This window comes from Stylophora pistillata, chromosome 1, assembly GCF_964205215.1.
Source record: "Stylophora pistillata chromosome 1, jaStyPist1.2, whole genome shotgun sequence".
Lineage (NCBI taxonomy): Eukaryota > Metazoa > Cnidaria > Anthozoa > Scleractinia > Pocilloporidae > Stylophora > Stylophora pistillata.
Genome location: NC_142519.1, coordinates 45,399,137 through 45,419,474, shown reverse-complemented (window position 1 = coordinate 45,419,474; position 20,338 = coordinate 45,399,137). Strand labels below are relative to the sequence as shown.

The 20,338-nt window shown below is 38.0% G+C and overlaps 4 protein-coding genes across 5 annotated transcripts in view; 3 read left to right on the top strand and 1 right to left on the bottom strand.

The window, feature by feature from the left end:
* LOC111318949 (uncharacterized) overlaps nt 1–20,338 on the top strand; it is a 119,537-nt gene that overhangs the window by 66,500 nt on the left and 32,699 nt on the right. The window contains exons 17-18 of the mRNA XM_088759153.1: nt 15,541–15,612; nt 16,230–16,301. Of these exons, the coding sequence (XP_088615279.1) occupies nt 15,541–15,612; nt 16,230–16,301 (144 nt within the window). The remainder of the gene's footprint in view (nt 1–15,540; nt 15,613–16,229; nt 16,302–20,338) is intronic.
* On the bottom strand, nt 3,213–5,812 carry LOC148742736 (uncharacterized). 2 transcript variants are annotated; one of them, XM_088738083.1, is made up of 2 exons: nt 5,294–5,812; nt 3,213–5,062 (listed from the first exon to the last, which is right to left on the bottom strand). In XM_088738083.1, the coding sequence occupies exon 2, from the start codon at nt 4,254–4,256 to the stop codon at nt 3,726–3,728; it is 531 nt and encodes a 176-aa protein (XP_088594209.1). In that variant the 5' UTR covers nt 4,257–5,062; nt 5,294–5,812; the 3' UTR covers nt 3,213–3,725. Both variants share the same exon structure in this region, with proteins under 2 accessions (XP_088594209.1, XP_088594217.1).
* Nucleotides 6,910–9,971, top strand: LOC148742735 (neuropilin and tolloid-like protein 2). Its single transcript, XM_088759162.1, has 4 exons — nt 6,910–7,000; nt 7,910–7,954; nt 9,307–9,639; nt 9,838–9,971. The coding sequence occupies exons 2-3, from the start codon at nt 7,915–7,917 to the stop codon at nt 9,606–9,608; spliced, it is 342 nt and encodes a 113-aa protein (XP_088615288.1). The 5' UTR covers nt 6,910–7,000; nt 7,910–7,914; the 3' UTR covers nt 9,609–9,639; nt 9,838–9,971.
* On the top strand, nt 9,697–13,438 carry LOC148742734 (uncharacterized). The gene is made up of 5 exons (XM_088738288.1): nt 9,697–9,721; nt 9,838–10,089; nt 10,723–10,846; nt 11,274–11,345; nt 12,546–13,438. Exons 1-5 carry the CDS (start codon nt 9,697–9,699, stop codon nt 12,619–12,621), a joined length of 549 nt encoding a protein of 182 aa, XP_088594414.1. The 3' UTR covers nt 12,622–13,438.

Sequence of the window (20,338 nt, the reverse complement as noted above, 5' to 3'; positions counted from 1 at the left end):
GTTATTTGGTACGGTGAATATATGAAGTTCATATATTTTGAACCGCGGTTATAGCTACGTATGATGCACGATCCTCACAGTAAAGAGCGCTATTTGTGCAATAGCGAAAATCAGACCTGAAAAAATCAGGTCTGTACGGGATTCAAACCACTGACCTCTGCGATACTAGTGCAGCGCTCTACCAATTGAGCTAACAAGCCAACTGGGAGCAGGCCGTTAAGTTGATTCCTAATAAACCCGTGCTAATAAATCAGATACGGTGAATATATGAGGTTCATATATTTTGAACTGCGGTTATAGCTACGTATGATGCACGATCCTCGCAGTAGAGAGCGCTATTTATGCAATAGCGAAAATCAGACCTGAAAAAAATCAGGCCTGTATGGGATTCGAACCACTGACCTCTGCGATACTAGTACAGCGCTCTACCAATTGAGCTAACAAGCCAACTGGGAGCAGGCCGTTAAGTTGATTGCTAATAAACCCGTGATGATAAATTAGATACGGTGAATAAATGAAGTTCATATATTTTGAACTGCGGTTATAGCTACGTATAATGCACGATCCTCGCAGCAGAGAAATAATCTATACAAGGATTTCATGCTAGTACAAGGATTTCATGCTAGTAATAACTCTGTTATTACTAGCATGAAATCCTTGTATGCCCGACATGGTATTCCGGATGAAATTGTTCCTGACAATATGCCCTTCGCAAGCAAGGCCTTCCTTAACTTTGCAAGTGAGTGGGGATTCGAAGTATCCACATCTATTCCCAGATACCCTCAGTCTAATGGAATGAGTGAGAGAGCAATTCAGACCATCAAAATCTTAATTAGAAAGGCTTTTGAAGATAGCAATGATCCCTACATAGCTCTCTTAGAACATAGAAACACACCTATCTCTGGACTAAAGGAGTCGCTTGTTCAGTTGCTAATGAGTCGCATGTTGAAGTCCAAACTGCCTACCGTAGAGTCTCTTTTGAAACCTCAAGTGGTTGATAACCCCCAGCAGAAGCTGCGACAACGGAGTGATAAGCAGAAGGTGTACTATGATCGGAATACCAAACCACTGCCAATTATTAAGGAAGGTAAAACAGCTAGAATAAGAAAAGGAAAGACTTCGGAGCCTGCCATTGTTACTCCACTGTATACTGCTCCAAGGTCCTTCATGATTACAACACCTGATGGTACTGTCTACCGACGAAACCGTCGTCACCTGCTCCCAACAGATGAGTCTTCCTCAGTGAGTGCTGGAACACCTATTGATCAGCCAGCCACACCCTTAGCAGTGGCCGAAACGTTGGTTGGTGTTGCACCACCTGATGATGCCATCCCTTCCCTGGACTCATCCAACCAATGCAGTCCTCAACAAACACCCCCTAAGTGTACCTCGAGTGGCCGGACTGTCAGACTACCAGCAAGATTCAGGGAGGACTATGTCATGAACTGAACTGTTCACATTCGGTGACCAGGCATTGAGCTATGTCATGAACTGAACTGTTCACATTCGGTGACCAGGCATTGAGCTATGTTATGAACCGAACTGTTCACATTCAGTGACCAGGCATTGAACTAGGTTGTTTTGACTTTATTGACTATGTTGGCCTTTACAGTTCATTACTACGAGGCTATGTTATAGTTAGTTATGGACAGGTTTTCAAGTACGTTTGGCAGTCACAACAGTGTGGAACAAACATTGAGTTGTAGTAATATTCAGGTTCAGGGATTGTTGTCACGCAAATTGTTCACCTACGTTGTTTCTTTGTTTAGTTTTTTATTGTTATTATTATTATTATTATTATTATTATTATTATTTGATTCCATTTATTATTTTTTGTTGTTGTTGTTGTTGTTGTTGGAAAGGAAGATGTCATGTTTAAGCTAGCATAACTAGCATACATTACGTTGCACGTGGGCTGTGTTGTTGTTGCATAATAAAGAATTGAGCATGGCGCTGTGTGCCTACTAAGGCAAACATTACATCATCTATTTTTAAATAGAAGACATCGAAGCAGCAAAAACATTGGATAGACCTTTGGGACATCACTTCGGTGGGAAAATTTTGTAAACAATACTGTCGTGTTGGATGAGTGGCATGAAAACTTTTGAAAGTCCAAGGAGAGTTTCATGAAACTGTGTGATAAGGTCAAACCTTTTCTGCAGTAGCAATCTACAAATATGAGATGTGCAATTGATGTTGAGAAGCAGTTAGCGGTAACTTTGTACTATTTATCGGACGAGGGGAGATACTGCAAGGTTTCTAATGCATTCGGCATCGGAAAATCAACTGTCTGAAACTGTTCGAAGAGTTTGCAAATGCATTTCAATCGTCCTTAGGGCTGATTGCATTAGATTACCAAAATCAAAAGAAGTGTGTGAGGCAGTTCCCAATTTTTATGATGCTCATGGCTTTCCGAAATGCATAGGAGCTGTTGATGGAACAAATATATTTATTAAACAACCCTTATAAAATGCAACTGCTTAAATTAACCGAAGAAACAGATACTCATTAAACGTGGAAGCCAGCTGTGATTACAGATACTGTCTCACTGACGTCGCGATAAAATTGCCGGGGAGTGTGCACGATTCCAGAATTCTCCGTAATTCTAAAATCAAGGAAATGTTAATAAATGGCTCTATACCATCTTTACCAAGGGTTCTAGTGCCTGATGCTGGTCTTTTTCAAATTAGTGTGCTTGGGAGATCCAGCATACCCACTATTGGCTTATGTAATGAAAGAGTTCCCAGGAGGAGGTAGTACATCAGAAGAGCAATTCTTTGGGTGGCGCCTTTGTTCTGCACGCATAGTTACCGAACGTGCCTTCGGCAGACTTAAGGGAAGATTTGGAGCACTGAAACGTGAGATAGACATAAATCTCAATGATTTACTTCATGTAATGCATTCGTGCTTTATTCTACACAATTAATGTGAGGTGACAGGCGATCATATATCCAATGAGGCTATTGACAAAGTAGTTAAGGACGACAGGGAGTTTCAACTTGGCACTACAGCTGCTAGGAATCAAGAGACAATGGCTACTATGAGTAAGTAGACTCGTAAAGTCTTTGTGGAGTATTCCAATAACAATGCTGCCAATTTAAATTGGTCAATTGCAAAGAATTTTAAAACAGGAAATATATGACTTTGCCTGGTGACTCCTCAGAAGTTTGGTATTTCAGAGATCACACCTAGCCGGCCCGATTTGACACTGTTGTAGTTTTAAAACGTTCAAAATTACTTCTACCCTTGCCTTCGATATCGTCAGATAGTTTCCTGTTGATACCAGTACAGCAAGATATCAGTTGTGTCCAACTTGGGCATGTTTTTATTCCAAGATACTTGTGTTGATCTTACTAGTTAATAAGATAAAGATGAAAAACTGACATTCGTGTGATTGAACGTTATTCAACAAGCATGAAGCTTATGAATTTAGAAAGGGAGTACTTACAAACATTAAACCCAACAACTATTAATGGCAACAAGTAACAGAAAAAATTTAACCATTTATATTGATGAAATTGCTCCTAGTACAGTATAATGAATACAAAAAATGAAAATCTCTGAGGTAAATAGTACAATAACAAGGTAAGCCTACCAATGTTTTTCTACCTAGTGAGCTGGCAAACTGGCAGTGCATATAATAAGCACAACTCAACTTAGTTAACAGAGTACTAAAACGGTGCACAATCCAACAGTTAGGGTAGACACAGTGTGAATGTTAATGTTCAAAACTTACTTAAATGAGAAGGATCCTGTAAATGCCAAACACCTGACATGTTGCTTTGCTGTTGCTGATATTGGGGATGGTTGTACTGCAGATGCTGGTTCTGTTGATGACTCTGCTGCATCATCATCCCCAGCATGTTAAATCCATTCTGCAATGTGGAGCTTAAAGAGTGTAAACTAGCGGTAAAACTTTGCATACTTTCCATGTATTTTTCTTCTGACTTTTCAAGCTGATTGATCATTCTCTTTTTCAACGGAAGTTCTTCCTGTCCAAGGGCTAACATTCTGTTCTCTGTTCTGGTTTTCTTCGTGAGCTTAGAATTTTTTTTCTCTTTTAGCTTAGAAATTAAATTTCTTCTTGCATCAACAGTTTTTTCACCTGCATCCTTGGCACATCCATCCGAGGTTGTCTCACCAGTGTTATCCTCCCTTGCAGGGTCATTCGCTGCGAAAAGTAGTAGCCCCGATTTACTTTCGTCAGGATTATAATTATCGGATATCTCTTCCGCGGTCTCAATGCCATTATCCATAGCTTCGACAGCCGGACATCTAGACTATAGTTCAACGCATTCGTCAAATAAGACTGTTACGTATCACTCTTCCACCTCCGCTTCGTCTTCCAGAATCTACAGCTTTCCGATAACCGAACTTTATCCTCTTCAACTTCACAATGATTTTGCCTTTGGAGAATATGCTAGTATCCTTACAGTTTGGGAACTGTGCTGGGTCTACTTCGAATTCATCGTTGTTTGGATATCTTTCAATGAAAATTTCTTGTAATACTCCAGTTTCGCGTTCTGTGCTGATAACCGCTGTTCGAATGTTTGCAGATACTTTCAAGCGTGAAAACGAGGCTAACCCTGTATCATATCATCGTAGTATACAAACAAACCAAGTGCGAGCGTGTAAAAATCTTGATCTTTTTTACTTATAAGAGCTCTTTGTAGTGAATAGTTAAGTCGAAAAATGTGGCGAAGGCTGCCTGATGGACACAATTCAGAAGATAGAGGACTTTCCAAAGCTTACAGTGAAATATTTGAGAGAAATATTGAAAGTAGAAAACCAGCCATGTGGCGGCAAGAAGCCTTATCTTGTCCTAAGACGTCAAGCTATTTATCAAAGAAAAGTGGTCTGCGTCGAGCCTGACAACGTTTCAAAACAAGAACAGCCATTAATATCGTTGATTTCGAACACCAAAAGTGACCACGAAAGAACCTACGAAGTTTTGTCTAGAGATCAAGCCTCTCGGGGATGTGAGTGGAGCAAGGACTTGCGAAATATACCGTCGTTCAACCTTGTACAACTCTACGACTATGGAATATGGATGGCTCTGCTCCTGAAAAATATAAACACCAAAGCTTAAAGTAATCTTGAGTTCAACTTGATACTTCGATAGTCTTATATTAATAAAGAAATATTCAAAATCTTCAAAGCTAAGCGAATCGTACGAAAAGAAGCATTGCAATTTGCTCAACTTAAGTTATAACTTATATAGCTTACATAAAACTCAAGAGCTCACTAAAAGCTCACATTTTACGGGCAGTCTTATGGGCATACAAAAACATACCTAGTCGTAACTTGTACCGCGTTCCTCCCGGAGGTTTGCATAGGTCATTTTCCTTAAAATGATGGCCGCATACGACCGTTGAAGGTTTCACGTAAAAGCCGTCTCTGCTGTGCTGCCGCGTGATTAAATTGCACCGTCGATTTCGAAGCGATGGCTTGGTTGGAAACTTAAAGAAGTGAATTTTCGATGTTGTTCCGTCGCTTAGATATTCAAAATTATTACAAGCTACAACTGAACACTGCTTCTCTCGACTTCTATGTTTTCTGTGGAGCTTTCGTTCGCTCATAGTGCTTATAGAGCCAACAACAAATCTAAAACGAAACTTTCGCGCTGTTTATTTTCAAGTGTTATACAGGGATAGCCTCGATTTCAGGTTTACATTTGCGCCTGCAGTGCATGTACAGCGGCATTTCGCGGAACGAGAAAAGGGAGTATTCCTCATACCGTATGATAAAGCAACATTAAGCAGTAGTGCTGTCTCCTCATCCGTCCAAGTGAAATATTCGTTATCCGTGCTTCTATCCGAATTGGCTTTTTTCCCTTTCGTCAACACCATTTCAGTTGCACTTGGTTAAAAAACGTTGTGCGCATGAGGAGATGATAAAACCACTGACAAGTGTCATAAACTTCATCCGTTTATCAGTTCCATCTGAACACAAGGAAACTTTCGCACGGTTCCGTGAAAACAGAATGTCCGGTCGAAATTTTCGGCCGTTCGAAAATTCGTTCGGTACCGTGTGATCATAGCCTAAAGTATTTTACGAAAACTTAAGAGATATCCGGTTACCTTTGTTTTTGCCGGTAAACTTTAACAATGTCCTTAATGGGCCAATTTATAAAAAAGAGAATGTTCTTTTATTTACAAACAAATCGAATACGTCTACACTAGAGACGAATAAATAAGTTGCTGGATGCTCCTTGCTTTTTCTTATGAAGGGACAGTTTGAAACAGCTGTCGGAATTATCATGCTCTCTGAGGGATCTGAATTAAAATTTTCCGTTCGATAGTAAATGCGACTGGTAGGCGACTTTGTTGTTATACGTACTCTGTTGGTTCATTCAATACATTTATTAGGTTTAACTGAGGCAAGTAATTATTCCGTCTGATGTAGACGAGGCTGTTAGGCTGCCTTAAAAGTTTCTAGTTGGAAGCTTTTTCCTTCACTTTTTCAACATCTAATTTGTTTTTTTTCAGTTGTAAGAGCGGAACTTTTCTCGATTTTCTCCTCTGAGGCTCAAATTTAAAAAACGTCCCCTACCATTTTGGTCAATTCGTATTCAAATAAGCTAAAAGAAAAAAAGAAAAAATACAAGAAACACAGACCCTTTATGCATACTAGCTACTTATGATCACCATCTTGAGACTGAAATGTTTTATAGGATCCTAACAGATTCACTTGGCTACATCAATTTTCACGGGTGATCTTTCACGATGTCCCGCAATATTAGTTCCAGGAAAAGAGCATGATCTTTTTTATGAAAAATAACTTCTTGTTAAACTTTAATTTATAACTTCACATGAATAAATAATAGTGAAATAACGGGAAACTTCTCCCTTTATCGTATCAAAGCGGAAGCTTGAAACATCTGTCAAAATTATTATTTTTCTCTGAGTCATACGACCGAAAATTTTCCGTGCTATAGTATAAGCGATTGGAACAGCACGTGCCTTGAGATAACTCAAGTTGTAAGATATTCTTCCCTTAGGTAGGTGACTTTGTTGTTATACGTGCTGTGTTGGTTTATTCTATTTATTTATCAGGTCTCACCGAGGCAAATTAGGTTGTTTGCATTAAAAGAACCAGAAATGAATTTCATTAGGCAAACATCGTAAGATGTTTAGATGAGCTCAAGTGAACTCAGTTAAACGGGCATGGAACAACATGGATTATTACGAGAAACAAACTTACTCGCCCTGAGAAGAAAAAAGTACAAAATAATGGAAAAGAATAAATGAAAAATACTCTTGACACGGGTACTTCCGATATTTTTATCTGCCCCAAATTTTCAACCTACATTTGAGCAGAATTAGCTGAAAAACAACGTCAGGATAGGCTAGAGCACTAGAGTACATGTCCATACAGGATAATTGATCGACTGAACTCGACAATTTTAAGTAATGATATTTCCAAAATTTCAAATTGTCCAATATCATTATTCACAAAAAAACAAAACAAAACAAAACAAAACAAAGGAAAATAGGGAAAGAGGAAAGAGCGATGTGTAGGATTATAGGAGCAAACAACGACAATAAATTCCATATTTCCTTTTACAATTGTTTTTGACCGAGATTATTTTTTTTTGTCTCGAAAAATAATACGCAGTCAGTTTTGATGTATTTGGACAAGTAATTTACTATATGCATAGAATAGATTAGCAACTGCAAGACTGTCAAGTTATTTTTAGATAGCAGTGAAATGCAAATAAGTTAGTACACGTTCAAGGTCGTTAAACAATCTCGCTTCGACTACTTTACGACTTGTTCATCTTTTTCCTAGACATTTATATAATTACTGGCCTAACTCTACAAGCACATTTTCAGCATTGCTTATGACTATAGCTCTGTGCAGGTTTCAGGATAGACGTAGTTTACATTCATTTATTTCCTTTTGTTAGGGAAGATGTCTATCAATAGCATGTGGATTTTCACTGCTGTTTTAAGTAAGTTAATTGTTCCTATTCAATTAAGAAGTTTAATGAATTATTCAATTTAATTTTGTTTTCCATGAGGTAAACAACTGTGTCACTTTGTGGTGAATTTTCAGTCTAAGAAACAAATTTCGAGAAAACTTTCCAGTAGTCCCAATTTCTTTGGCGTTAGTTTGAAGACCTTCTGAGAAAATGTGAAGTATGCATCACTGTAAAAGAAAAAACAACCAGAGCTGATGAATCACTAACCATTGGAAAATTCCCATCTCTATCAAATTTCCAAGCCCTATATACCTCTCTCACGTTCGTGAGTGTTAGTTTCCTCGAGTTATTAGGATACCCAATCATAGTTGGAAAAACGTATGGTGGCTACAGTCGCTCTTTGCTGGACGTAATGCATTTATTTATACTCTTTAGTGTTTGTTAGCCCACAAGCACATTAAAGACACAGTAGCCACTTAGCTGAGATATGAACTCGCAGAGTGAAGTGACCGACCGTGAAAAATTTGCTCGTCGTTATCATTCCTTCAAGTTTCCTTTGATCGAGTATTAAGCGTTACGCGTTCCGATGCGGTTTGACTACGTTGCATTTTGTATTTATTGAATTTGTTGCACAGGTAAATAAACAACTTGGGTAAACAAAATGAATGATGAAATCATATCTATTAAAATAGTAAACGGAAAAGGAGACAGAACAATGTCCCAATTGATGTTCAGCCTAACTGATACACGTGAAATAGTTTCGTTTTGCATAGGTACTTAGTATTTGAGTTAGCGTGAATTGATGTACTTCGGTTTAGCAGAGGAAACCTTTATGGCCGAGATCCACGAGGCCTGCTCTAGCTTTGCAAATAAGTGCCAAGTCTTTCATTTCCTCCTATACTCCAGTTGTAACAGAGAAAGTTTACGAAGCCGATCTTTGTAGGGCATATACTTCGGATAATTCAAACTAAATTTCCTGGCCCGGCGCCGAACTTTTTTAAGCAAACGTTGGTCCGTCTGGGTGTATGGTGATCATAGTTCACATACCTACTCATTTATTTCGCTAACAGTCGCCATTGCGATCCCGTCAAGGTAGTATTCTCTTTTTATGGCTTCTTTCCTCCAGGAGATGTTTACAGCATTGTATTACATATTTTAATATTTCTAAAACGTGGAGACAATACTTTACTTAATACAAATCCTGGCGGCTGCGTTAAACTTTTGCGAGACGACTTGTTTGGTCGTTAGCGAAAGACATATGACATGGGCGAGCAGAAATGAAAGTGAACTGAACAGGAGACTTCACAATCAGTGATTAATCGCATTTCTGCGCAATGTATGTGAATACGTATTCCTTAATAAGAGTACGTTGTTTGTTACAGTTCCAATAATCACGGAAGTGTACTCTCAGAAACGTATCCCAGACTTTGATACAACAAAGCTCATTCAAGTGGAGAAAGGACAATATGTGGAAATAAGATTTCGCATCTCTAAGCCCTACAGGGTGCCTGGAGCGCCTTGTGCAGATGAGGAGTATCTTGAGATCCGTGATGGTTATAATCAGTCTGCTAAACTACTGGGTGTATTTTGTGGAAGGAAAACCCCTGATATTATCCGGCGATCCAGTGGACATAACATGTGGTTGAGATTTTCAGCTCAGCAAAAATACCGGTTTTCGAACTGAAGCTATGAGGGAAAGGCAATAAGTGAAACAGGTAAGTATTTTGAAAGTTTTATTTCAATAAATGTTTTTATGGTATAACTGAGGGAAAATGATAAGAAAGCTAGAGCGCAGAAGCGCGGTATTCGAACGCCTGAGGTTCAATTTCTCCTAGGGACTCAGAATTGTTACTTCTTCCCACGCTTGAGTCAAGGCGAAAAATGAATATTTAAGTCTACGAATTTTTCTTTAGTTCCTGCAAACCTGACAAAGGTACCACAGAAGCAGTTTCTCCTGTTCAACCATTCTTCATCTTTGTGGTGCCAGGCAGAAGGTGGACCGGCTCCATACATTGTTTGGAGAAAAGATGGAGCTGTTGTGCAAAACAGCACAAGTGTAAAATTTCAACTGAACATTACTGAAAAAGAAATAAATACAAAGTACAGCTGTGAAGTGGACAGCAATGGCCTGTTGAAGAGGAAAAACATCAGCCTCATTGTTCAGAGTAAGTCTGTCAAGTTAAATTAAGGTTAATGTATGCGCATATATGTACATAATTGTCCCTCTGACAAAATGCTTTGAAGAAATTTGGATGGTACCAACCTAACAGTATTACAGAGAAAACATTTATTACCAGGCTACCACGCATGCCTTCCATTTAAAGGAAAACATTGAGCAGGAGGGATTTCTCTTGCCACCAGGGAGGATGGATATTCTTTTCTTCTTTTTAACAAGGCAATCTTGGGGACTATTCAGTTATGTATGAATGTTTGGCGCATGACACAAACCCCGTTAAGAAGCCTAATAATATTTGTTTTCTCTACAACACTGTTGCACAAAAGTATTGACTTGGGTCTCTCTAGTCATGGTAAAGAATCTGAAATCATTGAATTGCTCATAACTCGATGTCCGTCGACTTCTGATAAAAATCTATTGTTTTAACTATTACTCACTGCAAATGAGATTTCTTTACCCAAATACACTTTCCTTTTTAACAAAGCCAGGGACAAAATGATATGCGATGAAAATCGAGACCTACACTGTATAGAGCAGAATATCTAAAGAGAGCATTCAAAAGCTAATTTAGGTAAAGTGTCCAAACATCAACTTTAGTAAATATCTTGCCATTGTTTGTTAGGCTGCCCTGAACCTTGTCAATGCACAGTTCTCAAAGGTAACATGAGGGGCTTCATGGGTGTTGATTGTCAACGGAAACAGCTGAGATCAATTCCACAGAGCATTCCAAGAGCTACTGTAAAACTGTAAGTAGTTAAGTTACAAACAACATGATCTAGAAGAAGCTGATGCATTAAGTTACATGTTAGGTTCTTTAGAGATGAAGATCGATTACAGCCCCAAATTTCATCGAATAGGTATGAGGTTTGTTTGTAAAAAACTGACTGGGAATGAGTAGCAGAGGTATTTTTAGAGTGATAAATGACAACTACTGTGTTGGTGGGTTTAACGGAAAGTATGACACAGTAACATCATGTCATGATCCCTACAACGTTTCAACATCTGTTATAATCTCGGAATTAATTCTCTATGATACATGTGGTGTGAGATTCTAAGCAATTTTTTACCTTATGGTCGAAATTGTCACATATAAGACAAAATGATCTTTTTTGTGAGAAATACGGTTCAATGTTCACAGCCAGTAAATGACTTGGACATTTTCATTTTTTTCAGGAACTTGTCCAAAAACAAGTTAAAGACCATGTCACCAGAGATTTTCAGTAACAAAAGCTGGCTACGATACCTGTAAGGAAGAACTCTTTTCTAGCTGAAAAGCCTTTTCCTTCTCAATCTTCTGTGATAGAGAGACTTTGTTTGTACTTTAAGGCGGTAAATTGAAATATATCGATTTCTTTATGTGACTTATCCTAAGCAACATCGCTGATGAACAGTTCTCTTTTTCTCGAAAGGTCCTTACAGATAATTGTTTCAGTGTGTTTTCAAACTTTTGGTCACTCGCCGCATCGCCTGTTAAAATCTACGAATGTAGAAGTCTAAAGTAAACTTAAATATTCTACGATCTCCATTTTATCTATTTTAATTTGCAATTTCTGGCAACGTCGCGCCGTAAAACTATCGAATTAGTCTCCTTTTATTAACATTTTATAACATTGCGTGATAATCAGATGGTGAAAACGATTTTTCAACGTTACACTCATTTCCTTACCTCAGGATCAAAATATTTTATAAAACATGTCCAGCGGCGAGATAAATAAACTACCTAATGATTCGTGATAATAGGGAACTGTCTAGGAACGAGTTGAAGAAATTATCGCCAGGATTATTTTCTGGTGTTCGGGTTTTCCACTGGTCGCGTTTGACATTATAAGACTCTTGAATTCCAAACCATTTTTTGGAAGAAGCCCAAAAAATATTTGCTCCTTAGATATTAAATATTTAAATGATAAAATATCATTAGCAGTGGAGAGAACCTTTGAAATAAGTGGTTGTAGGTAGTCTTCTGGATATACTTGCAATTCCAATGACGCGTGCAATCTTGTAGATCTTATATATCTACATAAAATCAGAAGAATTTTTCCAAGGACTCTTTTTGCCACAAAAAAGGATACCCAAGAAGTCATTATGTAGTGTATACTTACTTATTAATTTAATGAATATGAATACACCGCTCTCGTTGTAAGCAGAACAAAGACTTCTTAAAAAGTCAAATTGCAACAACATCGATCGTCAGGAGATTTTTGTCGAAGGCCGCACTGATGCTTGCAATCTTATGCTTGCAAACTCATACGTACAGAAGATTTCAAGAAATTTTCAAGGACTCTCCTTGCCACGTAAAAGAATAACCAAGAGATCACTCCGTAATATTTACCACCCTATCCTTTTAATAGACAGTAACTTGCTTTCCTTGGAAGCATATTGCTATAACTTTTCTCATCGCTGAGAGTTAGGACTTGACACTTTTATTATGTCTAATTTTGGTGACAGAGACTTGTCTAAAAATCAGTTAAAGACATTACCGCCAGGAGTTTTTAATAACATGACTTGGCTTCACAGGCTGTAAGTACCCTTCTTAAGACAGATGCAATTCCGCTGCTACTTGTGTGCTAGCAGACGGTCCTTTTACCTTTTTCAAAATATAAATTTGTTGTTTTGTTATTACGTTTAATTCTGAATAGTGAGCCGATATGAGTAAGATTCTTTTAGATAAACCAACCTTTATCAATCTGGAGCGACAGCATATCATTAAGTCCAAAAGAGCAGAGAGGTACCAGTGAGATTGTCATTTAATGCTAACCACCACATCTAATAAACGATAACTTGTTTTCATTGAGAGCATATTGCTAGAACAGTGATCATAGCTGACATTTTGTTATCCAATGTTGATTACAGGGATTTGTCAAAAAATCGGATAAAGTCGTTACCGCAAGGAGTTTTTAATCAATTGAGGCGGATTGGTCGGCTGTAAGTGATCTTCTTAATACACATGCAATTCCAGTAACGTGGGTAACTTTGCCTTTGCAAATCTAATGTGTACGCAAAATTAACTTGAAGACATTTCTCAAAGGCTCACCTTGCCACATATAAGACCCAAGAGGATATCGTGTAATACTTACCACCCTACCATTTAATAAACAGTCTCTCGCTTTCATTGTAAGCGGGATGCTATAGCCTTAATCACAAATTAGAGCCGAACACTATTATTATATCCTATGTTGGTAAGAGAGGCTTGTCTAAAAATCATCTAAAGACATTACCGCCGGGAGTTTTTAATAACACGACTTGGCTCCATCGGCTGTAAGAAGGGGAGGCTTCCGGATACAAATGCAATTCTGCTGCTACTTACAATGATACCCAAGAGAGCAATTTGAAATAGCTACTCCCCTACATATTTACCGATTAAGAACTCCCTTTTGCTGAGAGTTAAATGCTAACACCTTAATAATTACTAAGACCTGGTGCAAATTGTGATTTCTCTAATAACTAAAAGATTTGTCCTATTGAGTGTCTGGAAACTGTTCCTTTCTTTTTCAATTTGCGAACAAAGCGGGTTGGTCTGGCGATGGTAAACAAAGCCCTTTAATGGGATTGCTATGGTAATATCTGGCACCTTAAAGCTCAGTTGTGATCTTTTATCAAAAAATAGCGGCCTGTCTGATAACCAGTTAAAGGACTTACCATCCCGAATGTTTGATCAGCTTCACGGATTAAAAAGTCTATAAGTACGAACCACCATATACCCCTAAGTATCTTACGTGGCTGTTCCATAGACTTTCCATAACCTTGGACCTTTTGTTTTTGTTTTGTTGTTTTCTAAATCATCCTATTCTCTGTAATGGTTTTAAGCATTCATTTCCACCGAGTTTCATTTTTTTCTATTTCTCCTCAATACTGTCATACTCTTATTATTTTAAGAGCCATTGATCATAAATATCGAGAATACAGCGACAGTGGAAGAAGTTCAAGTCATTTTATTTTTCCTAGATGACCCTTTGGATGGACCTTTTTGAAGAATTATGTCAAAAAATTCCATCGCGTTTTGTTTCTCTGTAAGAAATCCAAAAAATCAAAGTACGCCTCGACGGCCGTTTTCCCCCCGGGAAGCAATGAAAAATTATGCAAATTTGGCAATTTCGTAGGCCACAACGCGATGCAATCCCACTTTCAGATTTTGTGTCGTAGCAGATATTCATTTTGTTGTTTTGAAAGTTTAATAGATGGACTGAACAGGTTTTTTATATAAAGTATGTTTTCGAACACGAGGTTGCTGTTTCGAGGTTGCTGTTTCGAATAAAAAAAGCGCCCATCTGCGAGTAGAGTTTAGTTTCGCGGATTAAAGTGTCAATTTTCGGCTGAGAGACATTTTCTTACAAAAATATAAACTTTTTGCTAAGTTGTTACCTTTAAGTCTGATCAGTGACCCGATGCGAGTAAGATTTCTCTTATATAAGCCAAATCTTCTCAATCGGGAGCAAAAGCATATCATTAAGGCGTGAGGCGTGAGTAGTGCAGTGGTCAGTGCGCTGGACTCTGGGTCGGTTGGCCCGGGTTCAAGTCCTGGCTGGGGTATAACGTTGTGTCCTCAAGCAAGACGCTTCACTCACATTGTTTCGTCTTCTCGGATAAGACGTAAAGCCGTAGGTCCCGTCTCCTGTAAGGTTAGGGGTAAGAGAAGTAAATTTCCCATGCACGACATTACTGTGTAATGGATGTCATCCTGGGGTGGGATGGGTGGGAGGGTAAGATCACTACATGGACTGAAGCGGCTGCCAGAGGTGCCTGATAAAAATCCGATCTCAACCTTAAATACTTTAAGCGCGACTGAATATATCCACATAGAAGTCTGCGCTATATAAACGTAAAAATGTATAATGTATAGTACTCATTAAGTCCAACAGAGCACGGAGGGGTACGATGGCTGCTTGCCTGTTCTTAACCCTATCTCTCAGAATTATTGTAGCTATTGCAGTGAGTTATGACACACATGAATAATAGTACTTGGTAACTAACTTGTAAGTTCTTCAAATAAAGTCACTTTTGCATGCCTACAAATCATTTTGTCTTTTATATGATTGTCCTATTGAGAAGACTACGAGTTCCTCAAAGAAACGTTTTCGTTGATCTACTGACAGAGATAATTTCACAAGCGGAAAGGAACGTATTTTCACGAGCAATAATGAGGAATAAAAGAGTCATTTTTATTTATATGTCTCTATTCAAGCCATTCGAAACATAGTTTTCCTTGGTATGAATGGTTGGCTCGTTGTCTTGATTAATAACAACTCGTCGAACAAAAAGTACTATACCTAGAAAAATGACCGGAATTTGTCCAAGAAGTCTTCTTGCTATAAATTAGGACACAAATAAGTTTTCCATATAATGCTAATCACCATATCTAATGAACAATAACTTGCTTTCATTGAGAGCATGTTGCTAGGATAGTGATCATAGGTGACACCTTTTTATGCAATGTTGGTTACAGGGACTTCTCAAAAAATAGGATAAAGTCGTTACCGCGAGGAGTTTTTAATCAATTGAGGCGGATCGTTTGGCTGTAAGTGATATTCAGTGATACACATGCAATTCCATTAATGTGTGTAGCCTTGTGATTGCAAATAGTACGTATACGCAAAATTAACAGACATTTCTCAGACTCATCTTGCCGCATTCAAGATATATAGCATAATGCGATAGCCTTAATCATAACTCAGAGCGAAACCTTACACTTTTATTATGTCCTGTGATGGTGACAGGGGCTTGTTTAGAATCACTTAAAAGCATTACCACCGTTTCTAATAATATGACTTGGCTTCATAGGCTCTGAGTAGGCCTCTTGATACAAATGCAATTCCGCTGCTACTTTTAAGGATTTCCAAGAGAGCAATTTGAAATACCTAACACCCCACTTATTTAATAAATAGTAACTCCCTTTTCTTGAGAGCACAATGCTAACACCTTAATCATTGCTAACTAAGACCTGGTTCCAGATTGTAATTTCTTTAATAAGAAAAAGCGTATCATCATATTGTGTGTCTGGAAACTGTTCCTTTCTTTTCACTTTCCTAACAAAGCTGGTCGGTCAGGCTACGGTAAACTAAGCCTTTTAATGAGATTGCTATGGTAATATCTGGCAACTTAAAGCTCAGTTGCGATCTTTTTTATTAAAAATAGCGACCTGTCTGATAACCAGTTAGAGGACTTGCCACCCAGACTTTTTGATCAGCTTCACGGATTAAAAATTCTGTAAGTACGAACTACCATGTACGCCTCGGTATCTTAAGTGAATGTTCCATAGATTTTCCATATGTTTGGACTCTTTTTTGTTTGTTTTTGTTTTTTTTTTGTTTTTCCCAAATGCTGTCATACTTTGAAATGATTTGAAGAGCCACTGATCTTAAATATCGAGAATATAGCGACATTTGAAAAAGTTCGTAATTCAATTTATTTATTCCTAGAAGACCCTATGGATGACTCTTTTGAAGATTTATGTCAAAAAGTTCCATTGCGCTTTGCTATCTTAAAAAAAAAAAAATCCAAAAGATCAAAATCAGCCCAGATAGCCGTTGTCCACCAGTAAAGCAATGAAAAATTATGCAACTTCGGCAATTTCGTAAGCCACAACGCGATCCAATGCCACTTTCAGATTTTGAGTCCTAGAAGCAGATAGTCATTTTATCTTTTTGAAAACATAACTTTTTTTAAGTTATTGCCTGTAAGTCTGATTAGTAATCCGATGTGACTAAGATTTTTCTCGTATAAAACCAACCTTTATCAATCGGGAGCAAAAGCATATCATAATATCTGGCACCTTAAAGCTCAGTTGTTATCTCTTATCAAAAAAATAGCGGCCTGTCTGATAACCAGTTAAAGGACTTGCCATCCGGAATATTTGATCAGCTTCACGGATTAAAAAGTCTAGAAGTACGAGCCACCATATACCCCTAAGTATCTTACGTGCCTGTTCCATAGACTTTCCATAAGTTTGGACCTTTTGTTTTTCTTTTGTTTTTTCCTAAATCATGCTATTCTCTGTAATGGTTTTAAGCATTCCTTTCCACCGAATTTCACGGCTTACGCTCGATCTACGTTTTCAAGCCGATAGCCAGCAATAGTTTTGCGTTGTGAGCTCGAAGCAGAAGTTTAACTCTTTTGTCTAGTCTGATTTCCCTTCTTTTCGAGCGCCGAATAAAATCAAAAAGTTCAAATTACGCCTACATGGCCGTTTTCCCCCCGTAAAACAATGAAAAATTATGCAACTTCGACAATTTCGCGCGCCACAACGCGATGCGATCCCGCTTTCAGATTTTGTGTCCTAGCAGATAGTCCTGCCACCCTACTTATCTAATGAATAGTAACGTGAGAGTAGATGTTAATACCTTACTCATAGCTAACTGAGATCAGGTCCAAATTGTGTTTTCGTTAATGAGAAAAAACGTATCATCATATCGTGTGTCTGGAAATTTCTCCTTTCTTTTCAATTTCCCAGATGATCAAACTAAGCCTGGATGAACGTTGCCCACCCGTAAAGCAATTAAAAGTTATGCAACTTCGGCAATTTCGTAAGCCACAACGCGATCCAATGTCGCTTTCAGATCTTGAGTCCTAGCGGCAGATAGTCATTTTATCTTTTTTTAAAACATAATTTTTAAGTTATCACCTGTAAGTGGGATTAGTAATCCGATTTGAGTAAGATTTTTCTCATATAAAACCAACCTTTATCAATCGGGAGCAAAAGCATATCATTAAATCGAAACGAGCATGGAGGGGTATGAAGGCTGCTTACCTGTTCCTAACCCTGTCCCTCAGAGTTTTGGTAGTTATTACAGTGAGGTATCACGCACAAGGATAATAGTGCTAGGTAACTAAATTGTAAGTTATTCACCAAAGTCACTTTTGCATGCCTGTACATCATTTTGTCTTTTATGTGACTTCGAATTCCTAAAAGAAATGTTTTTGTTGATCGACTGAGAGAGATAGTATTTCAAGCTGAAAGGAACGTATTCTCGCGAGCAATAATGAGGAATGAAAGAGTCAATTCTATTTATATGTATTAAGTCTAGCCTTTCGAAGGCTAGCTTTCCGTGGTATGAATAGTTAGCTCCTTGTCTTGATTAAAAACAACTCGTCGAACAGAACTATTATACTAAATAAAATAACCGGAATTCTCCAACAAGTCCTCTTTCCACAAATTAGAACACCAACGAGATTGTCATTTAATGCTAACCACCATATCTAATAAACAATAGCGTACTTTCATCGAGAGCATATTGTAACATAATGACAGGATCGTGCATCATACCTACCTACAACCGCAGTTCAAAATATATGAACTTCATATATTCATTGTATCTGATTTAACATCACGGGTTTATTACGAATCAACTTAACGGCCTGCTCCCAGTTGGCTTGTTAGCTCAATTGGTGGAGCGCTGCACTAGTACCGCAGGGGTCAGTGGCTCGAATCCCGTACAGGCCTGATTTTTTTCAGGTCTGATTTTCGCTATTACATAAATAGCGCTCTCTACTGCGAGGATCGTGCATCATACGTATCTACAACCGCGGTTCAAAATAATCAATTTTATCAGTTAAGTAATTTATACTCAATGTTCGCTGACATTTTGATGTCCACCTACTCGTATTTAACCCTGTAAGTAAGGCTGTTCTACTGAAAGCGTATTAGATTAGGCGCAAAAATAAAGGTACCAGTCAAAACGAGCATGAAAGGGAGTTGATGGATGCTCCATATCCCCAATCCTATCTCTGTGTTTATAGCAGTGGTGGTGAGGTATGACATGCAAAATGAATGGATTGAGTTGACCTCAAAGTGAGTATTCAACATGTCACCGTTCATGCATACGAATTACTGTGTCTTCTTTTGTTTGAGTGGTTAGTTGATGTATGGTGCCTTCGTCTAAGTGAGCGGACGTCCTGGAAGGAATGTTACCGTAGACTGATACATGAACATTTGACAAATTTGTCCTTTTAAATTAAATGCATCAAAAATAGCCCTTTGAAACTGATTGGTCAATTGTCCTCGTAAAGGAGCTCGTTTACTGAATCGATTGGTAACAATTCCTGTATCACTTAGTCATGAAATTAGGTCATTATATTGGATGTCACAACGCTGTACATTTTGCTTTAAGGATGAACGTTTATTCAACTCTTCGCAATTTCAGAAACTGTTGCCGACGTATATAAGGACTAGCTATTTGGCCTTTTCGTCATAAAGGTCACATCAAACATCGCACCCAAAATTTGCTTTGCTTGAGAACATATTGTAGATATCGAAGTTGTACATATACCTGGCATTTGAACAATTGAAGAGTCATTTTAATTCTAATGTATCTAGTCTAGCCTTTCGAACCTTACTTTTTTATGGTACTAATATCTAGCTCGTTATCTTGATTAATAACAACACGTCGTAGTATGATTGCCAAGAAAACTGACCGGAATTTGTCCAAGGAGTCTTCTTGTCACCCAAAAGGATACCTATGAGATTTTCTTTTCATGCTAGCCACCTAATCTAATGAACTCGCTTTCATTATGGGCATATTACTAAAAAAGTGATCATAGCTGACAACTTGTTATCCAATGTTGGTTTCAGGGATTTGTCAAAAAACCAGATAAAGTCGTTATCGCAAAGAGTTTTTAGTCACTTGACGCGGATTGATCTTCTTCATACATATGCAATTCCATTGACGTGTGCAACCTAATGATCGCAAATCTCATTTGTGCGCAAAATTAATTCTGAAAAGACACTTTTCAAAGACTCCTCTTGCCACATATATCACCCAAGAGAATTTCCAAGAATATTATGTAATACTTATCGCCCTTCCATTTAAGTAGTAAAGTCACCTTCTCTGTGCCAAACCATGACCATAGCTAAGAGCTAAACTCTGTTTCCAAGTTACTTTATGTTAGTTTTAGGGTCTTGCGAAAATATCAGATAAAAACATTGCCCTAAGGAGTTTATGATATCTAACTTTGCTTAACTAGCTGTAAGTAGTCTTCTGTGATACACTTGCAATTCCAATGACGCGTGCAATCTTGTAAATCTCATATATACCTAAATCAAAAGAAGCTTTCCAAGGACCCTTTTGCCACGAAAAAGGATACCCAAGAAACCGCTATGTAATATATACTTACGTATTAATTTGAGGAATATGAATACGCCGCTCTCCTTATAAGCAGAACATTGACTTGTCAAAAAACCAAAGTACAACATTATGGTCAGGAGTTTTTTGTCAATTGTCACTTTTCAATTGATTACAATCAATTGA

Bases quoted from the DNA above. Each gene is read 5' to 3' on its own strand.
- LOC148742735 (XM_088759162.1), top strand. From the start codon at position 7,915: ATGTCTATCAATAGCATGTGGATTTTCACTGCTGTTTTAA. The intron at 7,955-9,306 runs GTAAGTTAATTG...TGTTTGTTACAG, and splicing joins GATTTTCACTGCTGTTTTAA to TTCCAATAATCACGGAAGTG.
- LOC148742736 (XM_088738083.1), bottom strand. From the start codon at position 4,256: ATGGATAATGGCATTGAGACCGCGGAAGAGATATCCGATAATTATAAT.
- LOC148742734 (XM_088738288.1), top strand. From the start codon at position 9,697: ATGATAAGAAAGCTAGAGCGCAGAA. The intron at 10,847-11,273 runs GTAAGTAGTTAA...CATTTTTTTCAG, and splicing joins CCAAGAGCTACTGTAAAACT to GAACTTGTCCAAAAACAAGT. The intron at 11,346-12,545 runs GTAAGGAAGAAC...TTTTGGTGACAG, and splicing joins AAAAGCTGGCTACGATACCT to AGACTTGTCTAAAAATCAGT.